Raw genomic sequence first — 25,758 nt, forward strand, 5'->3', positions numbered from 1 at the left:
ATGAACTTTGAGCATATGACATTTATTTCTAACAACACAAAGTAATATTGGATGTAAAAATATTGGATTGATGACCTAAATTATACTCAAAAAGTAGTATACTGATAGCCTCAAAGTATAGAAACAAAAAAGAAAAGAAAACAATAGCATCTCCCATGAAAATAACGTAACAGAGTTACAAGTAACGAAATGTTACATAATTTCGAAGAATCCCTGACTTTGTAAGGAAAATTTTCTTCTAAATACTAATTCTTCATCATAATCCTCTATCGAATATTTTTTCAACCACAGACGCAGATGAAATTCTTTTATTTCAGACCATACCTTACTCCTTGTGTTCATGATTTTTTTTTTTTTTCCTTACTTTTCCTTCCTCTCAAGTCTCAACTACTCTTTTATCACTGGTCCACAACTTTACGTAGTACCAACTATAAAGCCTTCTGTGAAATTATAAGCAATTGGCCTATTAGCTCAGTTGGTTAGAGCGTCGTGCTAATAACGCGAAGGTCGCAGGTTCGAGACCTGCATAGGCCATTATTTTTTACCTAATATTTTCTCATTCGTTTTCTATCTTCTATTTCCGATTGAATGGCTCTCTCTCTCTCTTACTCACTTCTAACCAAGTAAAGAACAAACCCAAACCGGAGTTCTGCGTCTGAAACTGAAAGTATAAATTCTTGTTCATCTTGGGGTTGAATGGGATTTTCCATCTTGGGTTTTTCTTCTACACATAAATATTATCTTTCAAGATGCAATCTTTGTGTCTCTTGCCTGCAACAACAGACTATTCTACAGTAGTAACCCAATTGAATTTTATCCATGGCAAGTCAATAATAACAAGGAGGAAAAAGAACAAAAACTGGGATTTGGATCACCAATCTTACCAAAAAAGTAGTACTACTCAACTCTTCTTTGTTTCAAAATGTTCAATTCTTAGAAGTAAGTTTAGTTGTAATTGTTCAAAACTTGATTTGCAATATGGGTTTTTCTCCAATACCCCAGACCTGAATTTCATTCACTTGAAAGAAGATCCAATTTTGAGAAATGGGTTATCTGAGAAAAGTGGGAATGAATTGAGTGATGAGAAAAGAATTGATGTTAAAGAACTAGGATCAAGACTACAGTTTGCTAAAACTGCAGATGATGTTGAAGAAGTTGTTAAGGATTTAGATGAACTTCCTTTGAATGTTTACTCATCCATTATTAGAGGTTTTGGTATAGAGAAGAAAGTTGATCCTGTAATTGCTATTCTTGAGTGGTTGAAGAGAAAGAGGAGAGAGAATGGAAATGGTGGTGGTGGTTCATTAGGTCGTAACCTTTTCATATACAATAGTGTTCTTGGTGCAATTAAGAATTCTGGAAAGTTTGATTTAATGGAAAAAGTCATGAAAGATATGGAAGAAGAAGAAGGGGTTGTTCCTAATATTGTAACTTATAACACTTTAATGGCAATTCATTTAGAACAAGGACAGCCTAATAATGCACTTAACGTGTTCGAGGAAATGAAAAATAAGGGTTTGTCTCCGTCGCCCGTTACCTATTCGACAGTGTTGTTAGCTTATCGAAAAATGGAAGATGGAAATGGAGCTTTAAAGTTCTTTGTTGAGCTAAAGGAAAAGTATCAAAATGGGGGGATAGGAAAAGAGATAGCCGAAGATTGGGAAGGTGAGTTTGTCAAGCTTGAGAAATTCGTAATACGGATTTGTTATCAAGTTATGAGATGTTGGCTCGTTAAGGGTGATGATCACTTGAATACTAATAATGTGTTGAAGCTTCTTAGAGAGATGGATAGTGCAGGTTTAAGGCCAGACCGAATAACCGACGAGAAACTTGTATGGGCTTGCACACTTGAAGGCCATTATAGTGTAGCTAAGGAGTTATATAGTAGAATTAGAGAGAGAGAATCCGAAATTAGTTTATCGGTTTGCAACCATGTGATTTGGTTATTGGGTAAGGCGAAAAAATGGTGGGCGGCATTAGAAGTTTACGAGGACTTACTAGATAAAGGACCAAAGCCGAATAACTTATCGAATGAACTAATAATTTCTCACTTCAATATTCTATTAACTTCTGCTAGAAAGAGAGGGATTTGGAAATGGGGAGTTAGATTGATAAACAAGATGGAAGATAAAGGTCTTAAACCAGGAACTAGAGAGTGGAATTCAGTTCTTGTAGCTTGTTCTAAGGCATCAGAAACTTCAGTAGCTATACAAATTTTTCACAGAATGGTTGCTAATGGTGAAAAACCCACAATCATTTCTTATGGAGCATTGCTTAGTGCACTTGAAAAAGGAAAACTTTACGAAGAGGCGATTCAGGTATGGGAACATATGATCAAAGTCGATATTAAACCAAATTTATATGTGTATACTATTCTTGCCTCTGTATATAGTGGTCAAGGGAAGTCCGAATTGGTCGAATCTATAATGAAGGAGATGGTTAAGGCAGGGATCGAACCCACAGTTGTTACTTTTAATGCCATTATAAGCGGATGTGCACGAAATGCAATGGGGGGTATTGCGTTTGAGTGGTTTCATCGATTAAAAGATTGGAATGTCGAACCAAATGAAATAACATATGAAATGTTGATTGAAGCTCTAGCAAGAGATGGTAAACCAAGATTAGCTTATGAGTTATATTTGAGGGCTCAGGATGAAGAGTTCAATCTATCTTCGAAAGCTTATGATGCAGTAGTTGAATCGTCAAAAGTTTATGGTGCAACTATAGATATAAATAGTTTGGGATCTCGCCCCCTTGAGAAGAAAAACGCGTAAAAACTAGGAAATATTTGTCTGCATTTTGTGATTTTGCTGATGTTCCTAGAAGAAGTAAACCATTTGATGAAGATGAACTTCATGATCCATTGATTCAAGGAAGCTAAGAGTAATGGGTGAAAGCTCTTGTATGATACAAGGAAAAAAAGTTGTGCATTTTTCGGTGGTGAAGTTGGAATTCTGAACTCGACTTTCATTTAAACTGCTTTCATATTTCTTACAGCGAACTTGAAATAATACTGATAAAAATCATATGAATTGTGTTAGTATTTAGATGATATTTTAATGTAAAATAGTGGAAAGATATATATGCTTTGAAAATATAGAAAAATGTTGTTAGTATATACCAATGTATAAGATAATTTACTTGTTAAGTGGCTTTATTTATTTGCATTCCTTATTTCCTTGCCCTGTCAATGTTATATATGATTATGCTAGAGGTTAGTACTGGTTACTGGGTAACTGAGATGGATCTTTCCCTTGCACACACATAAGAACCTGGAGGCCAATCTTCTATAATACAATGGGACTTGGCAATGTTATATATGAGATCTCAAAGAGGTTTTTTTTGATAAATCCTCTTCGAAGGTTTCATTGTCAGTTGGCCTGCCACAAGATGTTTTGTGGTCGTGTATAAACTATATCCTGTGACTGGTTGACAACAAAACTCTCGCTTCAAATTACAGAATCCTTAACCAGAGTTCGAAACCCTCTTTCGAAGTTATATTTGTCTCAGACGAAGGGGGTTCCGGCGAATGAAACCTTTCCTTTTGCCGGAACAACGAGAGAGAGAGAAACGAGAAAGAGTGAGGAAGTGGGAGAGAAAGAAAAAAAGAAATTGTATTTGGTGGTGGGATGAGAGAAAGAAGATTTAAGTAACTTTTCAAAAAGTGGGTGATTTGAGGAAATAAAGGAATTTTCCGATGTACAAAGTTTGGGTGGAAACAAAAGCTTTTTGTTTCCTCCAAACACTTAATATTTTCAGCTTCTTCCCTCTTCTTCCTCTCCCACTTCCACCATGAACTTCGGCGACCTCCACAATAAATTCCGGCAACACCTCTCTCTCTCTCTCTCTCTCTCTCTTTCGCTCTCTCTCTTTCGCTCTCTCTCTTATCACTCTATATTTCCGGCGAAGGGGCCCCTTCATCGGAACCCTGATTTCGTTTGGAAACCAGACCAGATGAGATCTGTTCTCATCTGGTTCAAGACCAGATCTCGTCTGGTTTCCAGACGGAACCGATCTAGTTTCGTAAGAGAGAATGGAGGGAGAGTGTAGAGAGATAGAGAAAAGAGAGACAGGAGAGAAAGAAGAGAAAAAGAAGTCGCCGACTAACTCTAGTCGGCGACTTTAAAAGTGTGTTTGGTTCATGTTTTTTCAGATTTCCACCTTTTTCTCCTGAAACTATTCTTGTTTTCCCAAAACACCACATTTTTAAAGATCACGAGAGATGAGAGCTCATTGGGGGCGTAAAAGAAAATAAAGTGGTAAAGCCAAAGAAAATTGAAGTGGTGGAGTCTTTTGGACTCCAAATTTTTCCAGACTTTCAAGGAATCAATGTGACCTTTTGTAATCTTTAATCCTAAAGTGATCTAGCATTCCAAAAACAGAAGTGGTATTGGCCTGATGTTTGGAGCTGACCCATGGCCCGAATGGTGACGTGGTCGGCTCCAATTGGTCGGGCATTTCACTCTCCATTGGAGCCGGAGGTCCTAGGTTTGAATCAGGTCGTTGAACAAGCATTTTCTTTTTTCGAAAACTCAATGCTTATCGTATTATCCCTTGGTCTCTATCTAGCTATTTTTTTTGTTGAAACTCCATAACATGTAAAACAGTCAAATGACTCAAATTTGTATATGTAGAAGTTGGAACAATGTAATTGGAAAAGTCTCCCATACACAATATAACGTCAAAATTGATAAGGAGTTCAGTCAAAGTTTGAGCCTAAAAGAGTGAAAACGGTTTCTGTAACTTGTTTTGATATTTTCATGAGACTTATTCGAAGGTCAACTCTCCACTCTCCTAGAACTAGCTTCCCCACTACCTCCACCATCACCTCTCTCTCTCTCTCTCTCTCTCTCTAACTTTCCCTCCGTAACCAACTCAATCCCTAACTACCCACCTCACGTCCCTCAACTTCAAGTCTATAAAACAAATAGAAACTCAACCAAAAATCACTTAAAAGCTATCAAGTTTCCCCAACCTTGCTTTGGGTCTATACAAAACCTTTTATTAGAACCTAAGTCATTCAATCAAGATACATTATGAGTTCATCTATGACTATTCTTGGACTACTACTTGTTCTCATCCTCTGTTCTACTCTTGAGAACTCCTTTGTGACTTGTTTAGAGTATGAAGTTGGTGAATCCAAAGGTTGGGTTGTTCCTCTATCCAATGAAAGTAGTATTTACAACAAATGGGCTTCCAAAGAAAGGTTTCAAATCGAAGATACTATTCGTAAGTAGATATTCATCACATCTACTTAATATCATTTCACTATTCTTCTAATGTTTATATCTAATTATTGTCACTGTGAACTCTACGTGAAGATGATCAGATATATTTCTAAAAAAAAAATCTTAAATAACTACGTCGAGGGAGTCGGACTTTTGTGTCTATTTGAATTTTAAACCTAATTATTAGTCATAATGGGTAGGTTTCATATGATTTAAGATGTACTATCATTTTACGTATTTTTTGTTTTGCTAATAACTAATATCCCTCTAATTGTTACACCTTATTTACACCTTTTTTTTTGGGTAGGTTTCAAGTATGAGAAAGATTCAGTGATGCTAGTAACTGATATGGAATACAAGGAATGTAATTCAACTCACCCAATCTTCTTCTCCAACAATGGCAACACTATCTTCAAGTTCGATCGATCGGGCTTCTTTTATTTCATTAGCGGAGTATCTGGTCATTGCCAGAGAGGACAGAAGATGATTATCAAGGTCATGGCTTCTGAAGATAACTCACCACCTTCAACTGATGATAACCCATCTGGTTCTAATGGTGGAGTTGATCTTGTGACAAGTTCCACTCATGTTTCTGTCATTCTTGTTTCAGGATTTGTTGGTTCATTTCTCCTTTAAATGGTAGATTTACTTAGGTTTAGGTAGGTCTAGTGATGAGGTTATCATGTTATTTCTTTGTGTCCTGTTGTTAGTTTTAGGTTAGGAAATTGTGGGGGGTTCATTTTTTCTTGTTTGTAGGAGAATTAGGGTTTGTTTACTGACTATTGTTTCATTAATGGGGTGGATTTGTCAAGCATTATTAAAGTGATTGAATGGTTGAATTATTGTTTCAATATTATGTTTCTGGCAGTACTTCATCTGTAAAAAGATTGTGACATAATCTCAATTATCATACATACAATGTACACGGACCGGGTTTAGGATTTCGACTTAAGTGGTGCGAATAAATTTAGGTAAACCAAGTAAATAAATTTCAATAATATATGTCAGCTTTCTATGTATGTGAGACTAGTTTGGCTAGGGTTTCCTAACAGGTCCTGTTCCAATGAGACACTACATATATGGGTCTTGCCAGCGACACCATTGACCACATATCCTGCATCCCACTAACGGCTCGTGTTAAGCCACAGGTTATGGTGTGCCGAACCCCATGTCCAGACAGGTCAAGGCATAATGGGTTGGTGCAACAAGTAATTTGGGCTGACAACTAAAGAACAAAGGGCGAACCTGGAATTAAACCAAATTTTGGAGTTAATTTTTTGACATAAGTTCTGGTTAAGGGACCAAATTGGCGAATTGGACAAAAGGGTGATCAGTTAGTCACATTTTGGTGGGTGGGCTGAATGGGAATTTAGTTGAGGGATGAGTTGAATGACAAAGATCTATAGAATAAGCAAATTGAATCAAGTAAATTTTAGCACTACCTCCACACTAGTAGCTAATTTGGGATGTTTTTTTTCACATAAAAAAGACAAAAGTAGCTTCCGTGTCAGTCGTATACATCTTCCTCTCTCATCGTCATTTTCCTCTCTCGTATTCATATTCGTATTCGTATTCTATAATTCGATTCATCTTCTTAATTTGAATTCTATGTAGATAGGAAGTTTTTTTTTTTTTTTGAAATGAATTATTTTCCAACTTGGTTAGCACTCCAACTAAGGATTATTGACAATAGCTAGACAAGTTGTAAACTAAAGAATAAATTTGGCTACATTGGAAAAGTTATAGTTTGGCCAAGCCCACATCTAAAGGTTGTAAATTTAAGGGTTAACCCAAATCTAAAGGTTGTAAATTTAAGGGTTAACCCAAGTTCACCTCCAAAATTTTGGAGTTTGTAAACATTATCGACCACTAGAACAATCAAATGTTGTATTGAGATATGGAAGATATTGGGATATGGTGACTACTAATATACAAGATATGGAAGATATCGGAAGATACAAAATATATGAGACAGATCGAGATGAAGAGATCCGACGATAAAAGAAGAGACCAAGATATATGAAGATCTTGGTAGTCACCATCTCTTGTATATTAGTAATCACCATATCCAATATATCTTCTATATCTCAATATGTTGACAAATCCTAAGTAACTATTAGTGACTAGCGGGGAGGGGGCAAGGCTAAACTTCTTATAATTTAATGTCATTAGGAAATGTTTAACCTATTTCCTACCCCTATTAAGGAAAACTCTAATTTGTTGATTAGTTGTTATCTTAATAAATATTTCTAATATTAAAAAAAACTAGTAAAGAGAAAAAGAATACTTCTTGAGCATTTTAGGTGTGTTGACAAGTACTAGTCCATCAACTTTGACAAGTTGTTCTTGCGTTTGATTTACTCTCACAACTTACCCAATTATATTCCATTTTCTTGCAACAAAATCTATTCTCTTAATTTCTATAAAGAATGCAACATCTATCTAACTTCTACATTTTCATGATAAGATAATAAAGAGAATTAAAAAAAAAATCAATTGTAATTCTTTCTCATCAAGATAAGTATTTTTTTCCGAAACAAGATTCTAATCTTTGTCTCTCGTCTAAAGATATCTAGATATATAAATATAATACGACCGTGATATGATCGGATTCATTATAGATGTGGCAATATAAAAGGATACAAGTATATAAATGGTTTCATACTTTCCTAGAATTGAAAAACCATGATCATTTAGATGAGAGATAAATGAGCTAATTTGTGATAAACTACCATGCATGCACAAAGCACAAGTCATATACATATCATGGAAAACTTATTTTGATTCTTTACAATTTGTTTCCATTTTTGTTTATACTTACTTTATATACTCTCTCCATGTATATATATAATATACATGTATCTCTTTGATTTCTAATTGTCCACAATTGTTAACACCCAAAAAAAGTTCTATACACAAGGTTGTCTTAACAAACTTACGAAGTCTTCCGATCATCCAAACCTAGTTCTTCTCAAGGTATGCGATATTTAAAACACACACTCTCTGTCTCTCTCTCTAGTCTCTTCCTCTCATGGTCACTATTTATCACAAAAATGTGACTTGCTATAGAGATTTTAAGATATTAAGTGGTATAGGAGTTTTGTAGTCTTTTTTTGTTGTTAATATATATATATATATATATATATACCTTAAATATTTGAGAACAATATATGTACAAAGATTTATGCTAATTTAGAAAACTTAGGATATTGTGGAATCTTGAATATCTCAAATTCATTTGATTGGATGAATCTTGATCGTTAATCTTTGAGTATCTCAGACCAATCTTGATCTGGACTCTTGGATCTTCGTCTAATCTCCATATCTTATTTGAATTATATTTCCATTAAGAATATAATTTGAAAAAAAATGTGATTTTATAATTTCAGGGAGAAAAAGAAGAGTTTATGCACCAAGAGCAATGCCCAAAGAAATAAGACATCCCAAGAAGATGCATTTCATGGGAATTACCCAAACATGGGCCCTTGTTCTTATAGTCTATTGTTGTATATTCCATTATGCATCAACCACCTCTATTCCCGGCACAGGAGATGCCGTACAATTGCATATAGAAGATCACCAAGTAAGCTAGAAATGCATTCATTTTTCTTATATAAATACATATATTTTATGTGCGAGGAAAAATATACAACTACTATTGACAAGTTCTTTTTTTTTTGTCGAAAGGTGACAATGGATAATGGGTTAGTTCAAGTAAATTTTTCCCGTCCTGACGGATTCATAACAGGAGTTCAATATAATCGTAGTGGCAACTTACTTGAAGTTAACAATACAGAAGATAATCAAGGGTACTATGTCTGATTAATACCTAAATTTTGTTTCTATGGCCCCCCCCCCCCCCCGAAAAATCATGGTACATGTTCATATCGCTGCATAAGGTTAAATTTTTTTTTTCCTTTTTTGTGTTTATAGGTACTGGGATCTTCATTATGGAACACAACTACGGTACTGTATAACTTTAAATACTTAAAACTCTAAATTCTAAACGTGTACCCTTTCTTTTTAACTTCTCCGTAAACATTTTTTTTTGGTGGAAATCAGAATAAGTGGAAATAGTTTTAATGTTACTTCGCAAAATGAAGATCAAGTTGAGATATCTTTCTCAAGAACATGGAATTCCTCAAATGACAAAAATTTACCCCTCAACATAGATATAAGGTATGGAGTAAATTCTTTGTTCCCCATTTCTCTTGTCATATTTTGGTTCATGGTCAAGAGTGAAAAGGTTTATTTTTTGGGAGATGCTAGAGTGCCCAAATTTTTGGGCATTTTAATGCCCAGCTGATGTGGAATCACTAAGAGACAAGGGTTTTTCAAAGTTTGACTACGGTGGGGACCGCTTTTGTTTCTAAATGAGGAAATATGTCACCCTCTAAGTACCAATTTCTAAGTCACTCTATCATTTCCCTTATTTTTTTTCCTTTTAGATAGAAAATATGATATAGTATTGACTAATTTTGCAGATATATAATGCAGAGAGGAGTATCAGGGTTTTACACGTATGGTATTTTCGAGCGAGAAAAAGGATGGCCTTCTTTGACTCTTACTCGAACTAGAATATCGTTCAAGCTTAGCAAAGACAAGTAATATATCATTTTACCATTCCCCAAATATATATAACAATACAATACCGGTTTAGTATTATATATATAACCATTTCTTGTATATAATCATTAGGTTTAAATATTTAGCTATAAGCAAGAAAAGGCAGAGAAGAATGCCATTACCAGAAGATCGAGAACCACCGAGAGGCAAACCACTTCAATTCAAGGAAGCTGTTCTCCTTGTCGATCCTGTTGAGCCCGAGTTCAAAGGCCAGGTAAGATCTTTATCTATGTTCTTATTTATCAATATTTCGTTGTGTCGCTAAACCATGGCTAATACTATGATGGTGTAGGTGGATGATAAATACATGTATTCCAGCAACAATGAAGATATTAAGGTTCATGGGTGGGTAAGTACCAACCCTCGAGTTGGTTTTTGGCAAATCACACCTAGCTATGAGGACCGAGCCGGTGGTCCTTTCAAACAGGACCTCACCTCCCACGTCGGTCCGACATCACTTACTGTAAGTACTTGCTCTTTCATTTAAGACTAGACACAGGGACGGAACTATGTTGGGGCCAGGAGGGGCCATGACCCCCCTTGACCTCAACATAGTTAAACCTATATGGGGAGGCCAATTATCTTTAAAGGTAGTAATATTAAGAGTTAACATTCTATCATAAACTAATCCCCCATTTGAATATACATTTCAAATACTTAAAACTTTTACATATCGCATATAGATATCGATAAAATTGTATATAAATTTCGACTATTTTTATCGTGTATAAATAGATATAGATTTTATTGCAGATATGCTAGTTGTGTTCCATTTCATGAAATTTTGTAATTAATAAAATATTTAATTTATATCCAGAAACTTATATCACGTTAAAAGTGACCAACGATAAATCTAATATAAAAGTTCGAGCATCTGAACTATAAGATTTAGTTCCTAATTATATGTTTAAGCTTATAAATTTTGTTGGTTACGTTTTGTGAAAAAACCGGTTGTGTAAAGTCCCTCGAACACTGATAACTTAACCAATGACTTGAAACGGTTTAAGTTCTCAGCCGTCTATTAGATTAAACACTTCAATGATTTCATTGTGTTTGGCACAATGAGGTGATCATTCTTGTAAAATATCAAATTTTATTTTGTCACTGTACTATCTCGATCATTAACGTAAATATTTTGTAACAATAATTTTAGGTAGTGCATGAAAAAGTATAAAAGAGAGAATTTTTCTAAATGCTTATATGCATTTGGCCCCCGGTAATTCTGATTTCGTCCCTGACTAGACATAATTTGTATCTGTCTAATGTAGTACATCACTTAAATTTACCCTAACCTTAAAAATATCCTAGTTTCAAAGAAGTACTTTTATTTAACAAAAAGTGTTAGAATCACAAAAGATTTTGACAAAAGAAATTACCCAGCTGATGTGGTGGTTGTGATATTCATTTCTGAACGGCTCAGATTTTGTTAAAACATCTTGGTTTGATTGAAATAACAAATGTATGTATATTCAGATATTTTACAGCTCACATTATATGGGTCAAGATTTGATACCCAAATTTCAAAATGGAGAAGCATGGAAGAAAGTTTTGGGTCCGGTTTTAATCTATCTTAATTCCGGTGAACCTAATACAACTGAAAGTCAACTCTGGGACGACGCTGACAAACAGGTTTGTAATTTTGGTTCTTTTAATTTTTGGTTCCACTTCAACGATTTTGGATGAGTCAACTCGACCCCCAAACTGGTTTAATTAAGCTGTTTGGTTCTTTTTTTTTTTTGGGTTTATTTTCAGCTTCAATTACAAAGTGAAAGATGGCCATACTCTTTCTTGAGTTCAAGTGATTACCCCAAACCTGATATAAGAGGTTCTGTTCATGGAAGATTACTAGTCAGGGACAGGTTCTCTCTCTCTCTCCCTCTCTTATCTAGAGACCGGAAAGGAGTTTGCTTTTGTAACTGTTAAATTTGTGGTCATCGAATTCAAAACCAAATTAGAAACGAGTGGAGATGACCTATACATTATATTCTTGGTTATTGGGGTTCCCATTCCCTATGGGGGACGACTATTCTCACATTAACGACTCAAGCTCCAACAATTACCAATATTGCCCTCCGTTTGCTAACCAAGCCCGAGTTCAACAGGTCTATGGTTTGTTCCTAGCGAAGAGTCCACGAGCCTATCTAATAACTTTGGGTTTTTAGTAAGCTTGAGCTTGCACCTATTACTCAGACTTCTGATGCTCCCTCAAGAGATGTTGACCTATGGCTATAGGAGGGCTCATGCTTTCATAAGTGAAGGTTTTCTTGTTGAGTTTTTGGAGCTTTCATCAGAGGCGAAATCATGTAGGGCTTGCCCTGGGTGGAAAAACCATGACCAATATAAAGAATTACTATTGCCCAAGTCTTTATAAGTGGCACTGCCACTAGAGCCAAAGATGACTACTATACGAGGGTGGGCGTGTAATAACCCCACATTGCTTGTGGGAGCGTCTGAATCTTAAGTTGTGTGTGCGAATTCAAGCTTAGTAGATAATGCATTTTGAGTGTACTAGTGGAGTCTTTTCTAAAAATGAGCCTTATCTTTGGGAGTCTAGGCATGAACCTTGGTGGCATAAGCGATGATGTAATTCGCAACTGTTGAAGACTTATGTCCTTATCAAGACTTGTGTCGTTCTTTCAACAAAAAAAGACTTGTGTCATTTATCTGGACAAACTTATCTTTTATTTTCTATCAACATATTGACAAATGAAGGCCTACTATTTTGATTTTTCAGGGTTTTAAACAAACTAGATCCGGCAAATGCAAGTTACATAGGTTTAGCTTTACCCGGAGAAGTCGGATCCTGGCAAACCGAATGCAAGGTTCATATGGTCCCGAAACCCATTTTGTAATTTTACTTTTATTTTAATTAATATATTGTTTTAAATATAAGTTTCCTAATGATTTTTATAGGGATACCAATTCTGGAACAGAAGTGGTTTTGGTGGTGAATTCACAATTAAGAACATTCATGCCGGAGAGTACAACCTTTATGGATGGGTACCTGGTTATATAGGAGATTACAAGTACGAAACACTCATTACTATTAAAGAAGGTATTAGCAACTCTAATTAGTCATTACAGTTGCTACAAGAAATTGATTCAAGTCAAATTTCAGAAAATTTGCGTTTGTTTGACTTGTGACATCTAACTCACTTTGAATTGTTGATTTTGAGTCCATTTGATTCAGATTCAGACATATACCACCAAAGTATATAAGAAACAAACATGTTATATCGTATAAACATATATATCGCATCTAATCTGCAGAATTCGATTGATTTAAACAGGAGAAACAATTGATTTGGGTGATATTATATTTGAACCTCCAAGAAATGGAACTACATTATGGGAGATAGGAGTACCAGATAGAACAGCATCAGAATTCTTCATCCCAGATGTTGATCCTGGATATGTAAATCCACTCTACTTGAATCAAGACAAGTTCAGACAATATGGACTTTGGGAGCAATATAGTGTTTTATACCCAAATCAAGATCTAATTTATAATGTGAATTCTAATGATTTTAGAAAAGATTGGTTTTTTGCCCATGTTACAAGGAAAGTAGGGAATTCATCATATAGAGCAACTACTTGGCAGATTAAATTTCATCTCGACTCTGTTGACCAATCTGGACCTTACTATCTTAGGTTAGCACTTGCTTCCACCACTGGTGCTCAGTTGCAGGTAATCTATTCAAAATCAATCTATCTTTTTTATCCTGTTGGTTCTTATCTCGTCTTCGAATTTTATACAGAGTCTTACTCATGATAATTTTTGTTGTTTCTATTAAGGTTCGAGTAAATGATTTGAATGCGACAAACCCTCACTTCACAAGTGGAAAAATGTACAAGGACAACGCGATAGCTAGACACGGAATTCATGGACTTTATGTGTTGCTTAACGTTGATGTGAAAGTTGAATGGCTTCGACAAGGAGAAAATATTATTTATCTAACACAAGCTAGAGGTCGAGGTCCATTTCAAGGAGTAATGTATGATTATATTCGTCTGGAAGCACCATTTAAAGCATGAAATGTATCACGGAGCTAATACTAAAGAACTAGAGAAATAACAAGAACAAGATGAAGAAATAAAGTTGATTTATTCTAAATTCCTAATGTCATCAAAAAATTTATATAACTTGAGCATTGATAGAATATTGAATTAAATATTGAAAAATTGTGATATAGATGGAAGTTTCAGAATAAGATGATTTTTAGCTATGATGTTTCAAAAAGAGATCTTGTCAAGAATATAAACCATTTTCATGTCTTGATGGTAGTTGCTTACATAAAAGCAATACTCATTTGCTTATGCCCTTCTACTAGTCTCTTCCTTCAACCATATGGCATTGTCACCATCTGTGGAAGCATCCATTCATCTGGACCTTAGTTGAACAGATGGAATAGTCTCACAAATTTCGGTTGTTGCTCTTCATTCATTTTTGTGTTTTTTGTCGCAATGGCTTGTTCTTCAAACCCAAAATGTTAGCGTTTTGTGTTTTTAGTCATCCACTCCTACTTTATTTACATGGCGAACGAGCATATCTAGGTTGTTGTTTTCCTTTTTCTGATAAGAACGGATGAGATGTCTGTTTATTCGCAACTAAGTGAACTAGAATGAAAAGACCATCAACAACTATAACTTTCTTTAATACAATTAGAAGGTTTATTATCGTTCCAGTAACTTACAATATTCATTCAATTATATTTGGGCGATCCTAATTATTTGTAACAACTTACAAAAGAACAATCTTGATAGATATCGTGCTAATGACTTATTTTTAACCATCGTAATGAAACACTACAAAAATTTGGACGAAATCTGCTAAAATTTGACGTGAACAAACTATAAACCCCTCAATCTATCGAGATAGAGAAATATCAATCCCAGTTGTCTAAGTTAGGACTTAGCCCGAATTTTTATACCTTTCATAAATTGTGACATTTTTTATGGGCTAGAGTTCAAGTTTATGTTTTATTAGAAAGTTTTAAAGGCGCTTACTATAAGTGTCAAAGGAGTCTCTTTTGCGAGGGAAGGAGGCGCCTTTAACACTTTTTGGGGGGCGTCTTAAAACTTCCCAGTTTTATTTGATGACCCTACACGTGTTAATCAAAGGTGGTCGGATAAGGTGGGTCCACTATAACATGACACTGCTATATGGGAGTCCATGACGTTGTAACAGGTAGTATCACTACAAGTCTACAAGTACACTAAAAACGTAGAGAGAGAAACTACAGAGACACAGAGAGAGAGAGAGAGAATGGCTTCATGGAATACTCTTCCACTTGAAATCGCATACCAAATACTGGGTTGGATTGCTTTCACATCTTGGTCAATTAGTTTCTACCCTCAAGCCATTCTTAATTACAAAAGAAAAAGGTATTTTCTTCTTCTCTCTCTCTCTTTTGTTGATTATAGTTTAGATAATCTGTATGTTTTTTCACAATATAATTTGATTTAATAATATGGGTATTTCTTAATTTCAACTATTATGAAGTGTTATAGGTCTGAATTTCGATTTCTTGGTTCTAAATGTGACGAAGCACTCTTCATATCTCATCTATAATGCTTCTCTATTCTTCAGTCCTGTTGTTCAAAGACAATACCTTGACAAATTTGGAAAGGTTCAGGTTTGTTCTTCAATTCCTTTTTCTTCTGTATTATATGATTCTGATGCACATTTTGTTAATTTGGAACTAGAAATTTCTCCAAAACAGATTTGGGTTTTTCTGTTCTTTTGAATGTTTAGTTTAAATTTGGAACTAGAAATTGCTCCGGGATTGAGATGATTATCGCACGAGGAGGAATAGCATTCACCCTAGGAATGCTAGATTCCTTATGCATTCTCTCTCATGTACCCAGCATTCTGTTCCGGCGTGCGTCAAACATAGCCTCAGGGTTTTTAGAGGGTTTAGGGTTTTTGATGGTCATGGAGCTAGGAAGTATCCACTCCTCCGCAAGTAGTTTGGAGTCGGATATCCACAAACTTAATATGGTATCAAAAGATAGGCTCGCGCGTGATACGCCCAATGATTACACGTGTTTCATGTCAACCGACCGCAGAAAGAACATGTTTTGCGCAGAGATAAGGGGACATGTGACTATGTGTGTGAGAATAGCCCAACATTGAGAAGATACTTTCATGACTATGATATAAAACTTAGGGTCTCTCCACTGGTTACCGATTAGTTTTGAGTTAGATATCTACAAGCTTAATAGCAGTTATGTCTTGGTTCCAGGAAGACGGCAAAATTAAATGAAGCAGCTACAATCTAAGTTATTGGCTAGAAAGCTTTAAATCTTGATCTTTATTTGGAATGTGACTCTGTATAAGTTCTGTGAATGTACAGATGATACCTGTTGCTGCTAATGATGTAGCTTTCTCGACTCATGCTGCTCTAATGAGTTTGTTTACCTTATCTCAAGTGCTCGTATATGACGTAAGTAATTCTACGATTCTTAAAGTTGGGCTTTTAAGATGCGTATTTTACATTGTTATGTTGTGCTTTCTGTACAGCGTGGAACTCAGAAGGTCTCTAAGGCTTGTATCGGAATCACTATCACTGTTTGGGTTTCTGCTGCAGTTTGTGTTTTCATAGCTTTACCTACCCATTCATGGCTTTGGCTTATATCTGTTTTCAAGTTAGTAATCTTTTTCTCTGAGAACTTATCATCAGATTTCATTTCAAGATTATGAAATTCTTACCAATTCAATTGGGATCTTGGGGTAGTAGTCTTGGTTCTTCTATTCGTTTTGTGTGTTTGTTTACTGATAATTCAATTAAGTTTAACTTCATATAATTTCATTCCTCTTGCAGCACGATACAAGTCACCATGACCGTCATAAAATACATTCCTCAGGTTGCATTTCTCATATTTCTTTTTTGCTTGAATTGTCTATTTGCGTATACTTCTTCGTACTCTGTTGCTTAATGTTTCCATTGTTAGGGTATCTTCTAGTGTACATAACATGGAACTTGCTACAGGTATCGGTATCCGACACTGGTACAAGGTGTCAGATACGATAAGTGGAAAAAGGCCTGTTTATGGATATGGTCGTACTTATACGTGTATATATGTACATATTTTTATTTTCTTATTAGGTATTTTGTTTTTTAGTACGGATTTTATTACTTCCAGATAAGCCATTGTTACATCATACGAGAAAACATTTACATAGAATGGAATTTTATGATCTTGGGCAATTATGTGCAAATTCATACATGGTTTATTGTTTGCATAAATACCTCATCTGGCAAGACTATCTCAGTGACCGGAAAGAGTACCAAAGTATCTGACATGGAAGAATAATCCATTTGTCCTAGCTTCCGATAAACAACTCTAAGAAACGCTAACATGTGTTATATCATTCGCTCTACGATACAAAAATTTAGGTTGTGATGAACTTTAAGCGGAAGAGCACAACAGGATGGAGTATCGGCTATATTTTTCTTGATCTAACTGGAGGTTCCACAAACTTAGCACAAATGATAATGCTGTCTATAGACCAGGGTACGTTAATCTTTTCCATCTTCGACAAGTTTTTCCGTTTGGAGTTCTTTCTGTTGGGTGATTGACTCAGCCTTTTTATGCAGGTTCCTTTGTGAACATTTATGGGAATATAGGCAAGACCCTGCTCTCTTTGGTAAGTGACTCTAAAATAATTCTTTCAAACTCATCTTTCAGCTCTTCTCATGAGTACCCACTTCGTAATATAGATTGATAAGTTCTACCTCGAACCAAAACTTGCAGGTATCCATCTTCTTCGATCTTATCTTCATAGTTCAACATTACATTCTTTATTCGACAAGGACAGACAAGATCCAAGCAGAGATTAGCGAGGAAATTGCAACTCCACTTATCAAGTCGGAGGACTCTACACATTTGGAAAATGTTTAGAGCCTGTTTGCTGGCTGTGTTATAATTTCTCAGGTACCCAATTTGGTTAATTAGGTTCCAAGAATTATATGAACAAGAAACAAAAATTCTTGACAAATGATGTAAATAGTCAAATACATTAATGAAAATCACCTTCCGAAGTAACAACTTCGCTTGTATAGTCTTTACATTAACTTGAATGAGGATGCAGTTCTCTAATTTAGTGTTCAAATATGTTTTTAGGATTTGACAGGGACTTTGAATGGCAATTTAGATTTTTTAATTGTGGTACTCCATGGACCATCCCATCTAGAATTGGCGAACACGCGATCTGCCTGCCCATCTAAGGCCATCCAAAAGGCCCTGGCAATGGCGAAGACACAAAATCCGCTCTATGAGTCAGAGTTTATACAAAAGATCTTGGCATGGGTGATGACACAAAATCCACGCTACCCATAGAGGTCTCAACGTTGGCGAAGACACAATCTGTCCTCTCCACTAGGGCCCATCTAAAAGCCTCGGCACTGACCATGACACAAAATCTGTCCTCTCCATTATGAAAATGGATTTCAATCAGTCAAGCCCATCTAGCCCTACCTCACATGCTCATTGCTGTTTCAGCTATGTGAACTGTTTCGTGCTATGTGAATTATTTTCGTTCGACAAGCCCATCTAGAAGGATTTGGCACTGCAAAGACACACACTCTGCCATCAAAGGCACACAAAATAAGATTTGCCCTTTCTGTCAGAGCTTGTCCAAAAGGCCTCAGCCTGAGCAATAACATAAGACCCACCTTTCCCACCCAAAAGGTCTCGACATTGGCAAACACAATTTTCACCTTATCCATCAGTGCCATCCAAAAGGCCTCGGCATTGACAAGGACTGAAGGACACAAGATTTGCGCTGCCTTACATGCTCGATAGTGTCTCCACTGTGCAACCACCATGTGGTGTGTGGTCTGCCCTCCCTCACATACCCAATTCTGTCTCCATGTGTGGTGTGTGTGGTCTTGTTCCACTCCTGCAAGCCCTAACACTTACTAGCCTTGAGCTTGCACCTAAAGCCCAAGCTTTAGACGCTCCGCCAGGCTATGCAGATCCCCCTCTCGTTGCAACTGATTGAAATATATTACAAAAGATAAAGCTTTAGCATTGAGAATTTTGTTGTATATTTGTGATTCAGTCTTACATTAGTGAAGTCTACTTTAATGAGCTGCACAATTATAATATTGAACATCACTTATTGATCTAAGCGAGATTTTCACTTACCGGACTCTATTAACGGGTGATGGTCGGCTTGTTTCACAGTCTGTACATCACTCTTCTTATCTACCTTCATCAATCAGATTAAGTACTCGTAATACATTATGAAAATTTCGTTTGGAATATCAGGAGGCAGGTTACGGACATAGAAGTAGAAGCGAGACGAGTCATCCTTTGCATCAGTTTCTGTATCGACCAAATCGTCATTACTAGTAAGAAACCATAAATCTCCTAACCCCACTATCTTTAAGCTCCCTCGACAAAAAAGGCATGACTCTGACATCCTGTAAAGCAAAAATATTTACCACATAAGAACCCCTAATAAGCAATTTTGGAAAGTTGGGCGAGTTAAAGTTTATATATGTGATTTGTGTTTGACAATGGTTTTTACAATATTCATATGAATATTCTATAATACCAATATAGTTCACACATAATGGCTGACCTACCACAAGTATTAGAACTCTTAGTACCGGATATGGCATCAAGTGCAGTGTTACGTGGATTTGGGTCTCTCTCCCCGCAAAAGCTAACTCAAGAGGTAACAGTTTTTCTACACTTATAAACTTACCTTGTGCCCCTTCCACTACCAGTGTGAGATTATCCTAACATGTTGTCCGGTCGAGGCAAATGGGATAAAAGTTTCTAAGAGCAACGTCAGTGACGCACACAAGAATCCTTATTAGTCTTTGTACATAAAAGAAAGGCAAAAATGATATTATTAGTTATACCATTCATGATAGCAATTACTGCACATTGAATGGTAGCAATTAGGCAAGACTATCTTGGTACATGGTTCAATACCAATACCACACTCATCTTCTCTATCTAAATCTGTATCAGCAATTTTCCTTCAACCACATGAATAAACACAATTTTGTAGTAGATTGATCGAACCCACACAGTCACACTAACGAAATATCTGTATAGCTATCTGGATTGTTTTATACAATCCCAGATGTAACAAAAACATAGATATATATATATATATATATATATATATATATATATATATAAAAGCATTTGTAGAGCTATCTATCTGTATACGGATAATCTGAAATACCTTGTAAACGTAAAACAACAAAGGGTGAATCCCAAGCCTTCTTGGTAGGTGTGACCCTTCCTTGCAACAATTCGCATCAACGAATCATCATTAAGGAAGGAGATACACTAATCAATATATATGCTTATTCCAGAAGTCTGAACCTAACGGAGAGATACCTTGAGGATACTGCTTAATTGGTCAGGACATCATCAATTGGGTATCGAATTTTAGGAGCGACTAGTTTGTTTGTTATAATCGACTTTGTAGCTAGACAAACCATGCGCTCGTCGACCTCAGTTTTACTACTTGATGTATCACGATTCTTAAATAACCAAAATCTACCGGTTAATATTGCATACTTCCTAGATTAATCTATGAATAAATCACAATGGGACCAACTCGAAGTTAAAGAAAAAACATGGGCTAAACAAGAAATAGTTTATAAAATATGGGTCAATACAGAAATTTGGCTCCATAATCTTCGTTTTAAGATCACTTTTACGCATGGAATAAGAACGTCGGAGTGGTTAAGCCAATTAATCAAAAAAGCGGGAACCTTCCACCTTTAGGTTTTCCCAGAGAGAGAGAGAAAGACTGAAGGGTTTTGGAGGGAGAGAGACTGAAGGGTTTTGGAGAGAGAAAGACTGAAGGGTTTTGGAGAGAGAAAGACTGAAGGGTTTTGGAGAGAGAAAGACTGTGAGGGTTTTAGAGAGAGAGAGAAGCTATACGATGGGACATTGTGGCAAGGGATATCCAGCATGTGAAGAATGTACACAGAAATGCTTGTTGATTCATCATGGAAAGAAGGATGCATCACCAGATGTCATTTCTTTCTTTAAAGTCATGATCGGTGATCGATTCTCAACTGTTCTGGTATAAAACCCTAAACCCTTTCTTTTTATGATCTATTTTAGTGTCCATGATCTTTAGAAAAATTGGGTTTTTATCTAAATTTAAGAATCTTGAACCATGAACTTGTATCTCAAGGGTCTGCATTTTCGTGAACCCTCAATGTTAGTGTTTTCCCATTGCTAATTTGACATTGTTTACGTTCTCCTGTCAATTTGACATGTAATTACGACTCGATTTATCGTTTTTATGTACCAAAAGTTGATTATTTTAAGTTGAGCAAAGCTGGTGCATTTATGATTTTAGCGCATTTTCTATACTTTACCGTCTTTGTATTCATGGAAATTCAAAGCATCTTAAATGCTCGAGGGTTTGGTTAAAGTTGAAACAGCTTGAAGATTAAAATAATAATCTCTTTCCTTATAGTATGTTGTTGAATAAAGCTGGTGCATTTATGTTCTTAGTATCAGGGGCTTTGTTGCTTGATCGGTTGATGTCATTCCTCGCCATAGTGCCTAATATGGCAACTAGTTTCAAACAATATCTAGGATTAGGGATTGAATAAAGCCGGTCGGGTTATTAAGAAGTTGAAAGTTTGTTCAGTTGAGCTACCCCTGATTAACAATCAATTGCTAGTTACCAGAAAGGTAATTGAGATACAGAGTGACTTTGTCTCTATGTCGAGTCTCATACTGTTTTTAAAAACAAAAAAAACAAATATTTCCTTTTGCCGTTATTTTAGAATGAAAATACATTAACGTTTTATACTTTTTCTTCATATTCTTCCTACTCATCACTTTCTGATCATTTACTTGTCCCTTTATAATCCTTGCAGTTTATACCTCCTAAAACTGCCCGAACAATAGCATCCCTTATAGATAAAGAAACTTTTCTTGAAGATATGAAGGGGCGACGTTGGAAGGTAACACTATCCACAGTTGACGGATCCTTGGCTATCCTACAGGGGTGGTCCGAATTTGCATATGCTCATTCTCTTAGAATTGGAGACTTTTTGGTGTTCTATTATGTTGCTGATTCGCACTTTATCGTTCAAATTTATGGATCATCTGGCTCTGAAAGGCTATATGTTTCAGAGAAAAAGTACAACAGTAGAGACAAAAGAACTAGAACAGAACATTCCCTGGATCGTTTGCCTCCGGTTGGAACTAAAGCAAGTGTCTCAACTATCCCATCTGGAATGACAGGTAAAGATTCAGTTGACGGAAAAGGATCAAACTCGACTGTTCAGTCTGATTTTGGCGTTAAGAAACATACGGCCAAAGCTGATACCTGTGATGTAGCAGACTTAGACATGGTTCTAGATATGCCTCCTAATGGCCGTAATAGTGGAAGCACACCCCAACCTGTCAGACAAGTAGCGTACGACGAAGTACCATTTTACATGTTCGGTAGAAACTCACCGGACAAACAAGGAGCTAGTGGAGGTTCTCTTTTTGATTTGTCTAACTATGAAATGCCTAATGTGAAATCAAGTGCGACAGAGAAAAATTTACTAGGATTTAGTGAAAAGGGAAAGTCCCCTTGTCATGATGTCAGTAACTTAGATCATCAAACAATATCCAAAAATAATGGTGTCAAAGATCAGTTGCAGAAGATAGATAAAGTTCCAGTTGGTAGAGATGGAGAAAACGATGGTGTTAGTAAAGATGCACAGGATGCCAAAATGAACAAGAGAAAGTACTATGCTGACCATGCAGAAAAAATACCATTGCCGACTGGAGAAAGTTCCCATGTCAATAATATCCTCAAACAACTCCCACCCAAGTCTAATGGAGCTTTAAAAAGAACTCCTTTCATCGAGGAACTGAATCGTGTGTCTTCAGGTTAGTAGCTTACTAGCTTCTAACAAAATTATCTCGACTAATATTCCGTTGTAATTTATGATCATAATTGCACTCTCACAGGGAATGACTCAGTTAAAATTCAAAGAACACATACTCGAGAAAGTGGTGGAAGAGTGGCTCACAATAGATACGACCAGAATCCTGTTAACATGCAAGCGAGAGATAGTCAGGCTGGTATGTTTCATTCCTTATTAAATTTGTCTGGCTTAATCATTGAAATATTGTGTTTCCATGGTATTTAGAATTATTCCGCTTTTTCTTTATGTGGGTCATGTTTGATAGCTGATATATTTGATTGATCAGGGAAAGTGCCAGTTGCGGTTAAAAAGGAACAGTTCGATTATGCTGCTTCTTTTAACAGAGGTACTATCTTAACTTCTTTTCTCAAATCTGCTACCGAAGTTTTTGTTTTCCCCTAAAAAGCAACCATATACCTCTTATCCAGACATCTTTGGAGGAAGTGAAAAAGGCTTATTCAGAGACTCAAAAATGCGATCAATGAACCATCTTACTTGTTTTGATTGTATTTAGTAGTGTTCTGCTTTCTATTACGTCGGATGATGCTTGACAATTCGTATATATGATCAAAACAGTGAAAGTGCCAGTGGCAGTTAAAAAAGAACAGTTTGGTTATGCTGCAGCTTTTAACAGAGATACTATCTTAACTTCTTTTCTTAAAGCTGCTATGGAAATGTTTGTTTTTCCCTGAAAAGCAACTATATACGTCTTAACCGGACTTCTGTGGAGGAAGTAGTAAATAGTTAGTCAGAGACTCAAATGCAATTTGACCCCAGTACTTTGGGAGAAGCATAAATCATATTTTGTCTTTTCAATTCGTTTCTACCTGAGTTTCTGCTGCTGTTTTTGATGGCTTCGTTTTCGATTGTTATGTTTAGGAAAATTTTCATATGTCAGGCCTAGACGGCCATATGAATTTTCTCACTTGTTGCTATGTTTAAACAGGAGAATGCCCAGTAATAGTTAAAGAAGAGCCTGAAGATACGTTAGATTACGGTGATGAATTTGGGGGACCAGACAGCGACATGGATCCTGCTCAGTATTCTTCACCCTGTTCAATTGGTTTCTTCTGTTCAGCCCCAGCAGGAACACACTCTTTTCTTGTAAGTCTCTTCTTACCACTGTTATATTTATATTCTTTACCATTCATTCCGAGCTCTCAAATACTTGTCGAAAGTATTATGGACTGCTAGAATTAGGTATTTAGCTGCATTCACCTTTCCCTCAGCATTATTAGTGTCTTGGTACCAATACTATGTAGTTTGTGTAATAAGTCGTAAGTTTTCATGCTCTTCATCTGCTATACCTTATTTGTCTTGTTCATTATCTATTGAAATATTTAATTAGGCATCATACTGATTAAGAGAGAAAAGAAAAAGACAGCTCCTTCTAAAAATAAACGGGGTTTGGTGTTTACACTCGTGCAGGAGTTACCAGTGAACTTGCCATCATTATCATCCAAAGGGAAGAGGTCCAAACTTCAGAAGAAGATTGTACTTCTTCAAGATTCTGCCATGAGAAAGTGGCCAATAATCTACCATGAAAGATCTGCTTTCAGAATTTTAGCAAGTGGGTGGAAAGCTTTAGCCGAGGCAAACAACATCCAAGAAGGAGATATCTGCAACTTGACTGTTGAAAATCAATCAGAAAGCTTAATTAAAATAGTCATCCAAAGAAAGGATAGTTCTGAGTAATCAAGCTGTGGTGTACTGGTACAGTTTAAGTCACATGTATTCGAATCTCGGATATCTCCTTGTGTGAATCATCAGTTAGAAGCTTGTTAATACAAATGTATATCTGCTAACTGCTATCTATTTATCTGAGTTATCTCTATGACTGTTTAATTAATTTTTTTTTGCTATTGTAACGGACTAACGGTATATGTTATATAACTGTTATATTAATTGTTTTACTTTCAATATTTAGACATTTTCGGTTTGGATTGCTACCATTATATGTTATATTAATTGTTATACTTTTTGTATTTAGCCATTTTCGCTTGGGATTGGTACCATCACTTATAAGTTGACTTGGACTTTTAACGTATTGATGACACTGTGTGTACTTTTAATTTTAAAATATCGAGATATTAAATACAGATATTAGTTTCTGAAGATGTCAGATCAATTTTTAAGTCAAACTTTGTATAAGACTGTAAAGGGACAAGTATTTTAAATTATCACTACAGTTTTTTGTTTAGCCGAAAACTGTGTATTGTTTTCTTAGCACTCGGTCTAAACCTATCACTCGGTGATGAGATGAGACATAATTGGAGATGACTGTACCTTCAATTCGGCTTAGACATGATAAATAAAGAAGGAAAGTCAAGGGTGAAAAGAATAATAATGTCTTAAATCTTAATTAATGAAATTTGCACATGGATTACTTGTACCACAAGAACAAAGACTAAAGGAAATACTTGATCACCAAGTCTCATCTCAATTCTAGCTTGTTTACAAAACCTATAAAACTCAAGGGAGAAACATGAACATTTCTTATCAGCCTCCAAACCAAGAACTGGAGAAATGAAGAGAGAGGGTTACCAACATGGAATGGTTAGAACCCACATTATCTTGCCATCACCATTAAACCCAAAACCCAATTCCAAAGTTATCAACAAATTAGAATCTCGTCCTACGGCCGGACTGTACGACAGAGTACCATCCAAGCCGACCAATCACTCGAAGTTCACAGGCAAATGTGGCGCTCCACGGTGCAGTGACTGTCATTCTCGTCCGGTTAACAAGTCAAAAGATAAAGCCAAAGGCACACAAAAGCTCAAAGCACGTAATGTAGATACGGATTATCGGTCATTTCAGTGGGGAGATGTTGATAAAGAAGAAGGATCTAGCATATATATAGATGACGATGATAACGAAGTCGAAGATTATGGTGGAGTGAGTCGAGAAAAATGGAATTAGAAATGGTGATATTATAAGGTTGAAGTTAAAGGCCTTGAAGACTGGTTTATCTTGTGAAT

At 35.9% G+C, this 25,758-nt stretch overlaps 4 protein-coding genes, 1 non-coding gene and 1 pseudogene across 7 annotated transcripts; all 6 read left to right on the plus strand.

The window, feature by feature from the left end:
- The first annotated feature begins 460 nt into the window (after positions 1 to 460).
- TRNAI-AAU (transfer RNA isoleucine (anticodon AAU)) lies at positions 461 to 534 on the plus strand. Its single transcript has one exon. It is a non-coding gene; the product is annotated as a tRNA-Ile (tRNA).
- A 142-nt stretch (positions 535 to 676) lies between these two features.
- Positions 677 to 3,148, plus strand: LOC147532650 (protein LOW PHOTOSYNTHETIC EFFICIENCY 1, chloroplastic pseudogene; annotated as a pseudogene).
- Positions 3,149 to 4,920: 1,772 nt separating this feature from the next.
- On the plus strand, positions 4,921 to 6,079 carry LOC147532651 (early nodulin-like protein 6). The gene is made up of 2 exons (XM_086650434.1): positions 4,921 to 5,229; positions 5,536 to 6,079. The coding sequence occupies exons 1-2, from the start codon at positions 5,037 to 5,039 to the stop codon at positions 5,862 to 5,864; spliced, it is 522 nt and encodes a 173-aa protein (XP_086506560.1). The 5' UTR covers positions 4,921 to 5,036; the 3' UTR covers positions 5,865 to 6,079.
- A 1,763-nt stretch (positions 6,080 to 7,842) lies between these two features.
- Positions 7,843 to 13,968, plus strand: LOC147532652 (uncharacterized). Of its 2 annotated transcripts, none has more exons than XM_086647507.1 (14): positions 7,843 to 8,204; positions 8,618 to 8,811; positions 8,916 to 9,037; positions 9,162 to 9,194; positions 9,291 to 9,407; positions 9,713 to 9,832; positions 9,927 to 10,068; positions 10,147 to 10,317; positions 11,328 to 11,483; positions 11,607 to 11,713; positions 12,589 to 12,676; positions 12,768 to 12,909; positions 13,145 to 13,542; positions 13,650 to 13,968. In XM_086647507.1, exons 2-14 carry the CDS (start codon positions 8,650 to 8,652, stop codon positions 13,887 to 13,889), a joined length of 1,998 nt encoding a protein of 665 aa, XP_086503633.1. In that variant the 5' UTR covers positions 7,843 to 8,204; positions 8,618 to 8,649; the 3' UTR covers positions 13,890 to 13,968. The 2 variants fall into 2 exon arrangements, with proteins under 2 accessions (XP_086503633.1, XP_086503632.1); XM_086647506.1 differs by lacking the exon at positions 7,843 to 8,204 and adding an exon at positions 8,263 to 8,317.
- A 1,061-nt stretch (positions 13,969 to 15,029) lies between these two features.
- Positions 15,030 to 17,957, plus strand: LOC147532653 (cystinosin homolog). 2 transcript variants are annotated; one of them, XR_015228265.1, is made up of 8 exons: positions 15,030 to 15,239; positions 15,358 to 15,490; positions 16,211 to 16,300; positions 16,378 to 16,502; positions 16,679 to 16,784; positions 16,873 to 17,372; positions 17,456 to 17,505; positions 17,613 to 17,957. XR_015228265.1 is itself a non-coding variant. In XM_086650491.1 (8 exons), exons 1-8 carry the CDS (start codon positions 15,121 to 15,123, stop codon positions 17,757 to 17,759), a joined length of 825 nt encoding a protein of 274 aa, XP_086506617.1. In that variant the 5' UTR covers positions 15,030 to 15,120; the 3' UTR covers positions 17,760 to 17,957. The 2 variants fall into 2 exon arrangements, 1 of the variants encoding a protein (XP_086506617.1); XM_086650491.1 differs by having other exon boundaries at positions 16,679 to 16,721; positions 17,255 to 17,372.
- Positions 17,958 to 20,550: 2,593 nt separating this feature from the next.
- On the plus strand, positions 20,551 to 24,699 carry LOC147532654 (B3 domain-containing protein Os01g0905400-like). Its single transcript, XM_086650492.1, has 6 exons — positions 20,551 to 20,919; positions 21,731 to 22,739; positions 22,821 to 22,934; positions 23,064 to 23,123; positions 23,724 to 23,881; positions 24,206 to 24,699. The coding sequence occupies exons 1-6, from the start codon at positions 20,776 to 20,778 to the stop codon at positions 24,470 to 24,472; spliced, it is 1,752 nt and encodes a 583-aa protein (XP_086506618.1). The 5' UTR covers positions 20,551 to 20,775; the 3' UTR covers positions 24,473 to 24,699.
- The last annotated feature ends 1,059 nt before the right edge of the window (positions 24,700 to 25,758 follow it).

Source organism: Eschscholzia californica, unplaced genomic scaffold (assembly GCF_041429995.1).
Source record: "Eschscholzia californica isolate CP2 unplaced genomic scaffold, dmEscCali1.0.p SCAF_6, whole genome shotgun sequence".
NCBI lineage: Eukaryota > Viridiplantae > Streptophyta > Magnoliopsida > Ranunculales > Papaveraceae > Eschscholzia > Eschscholzia californica.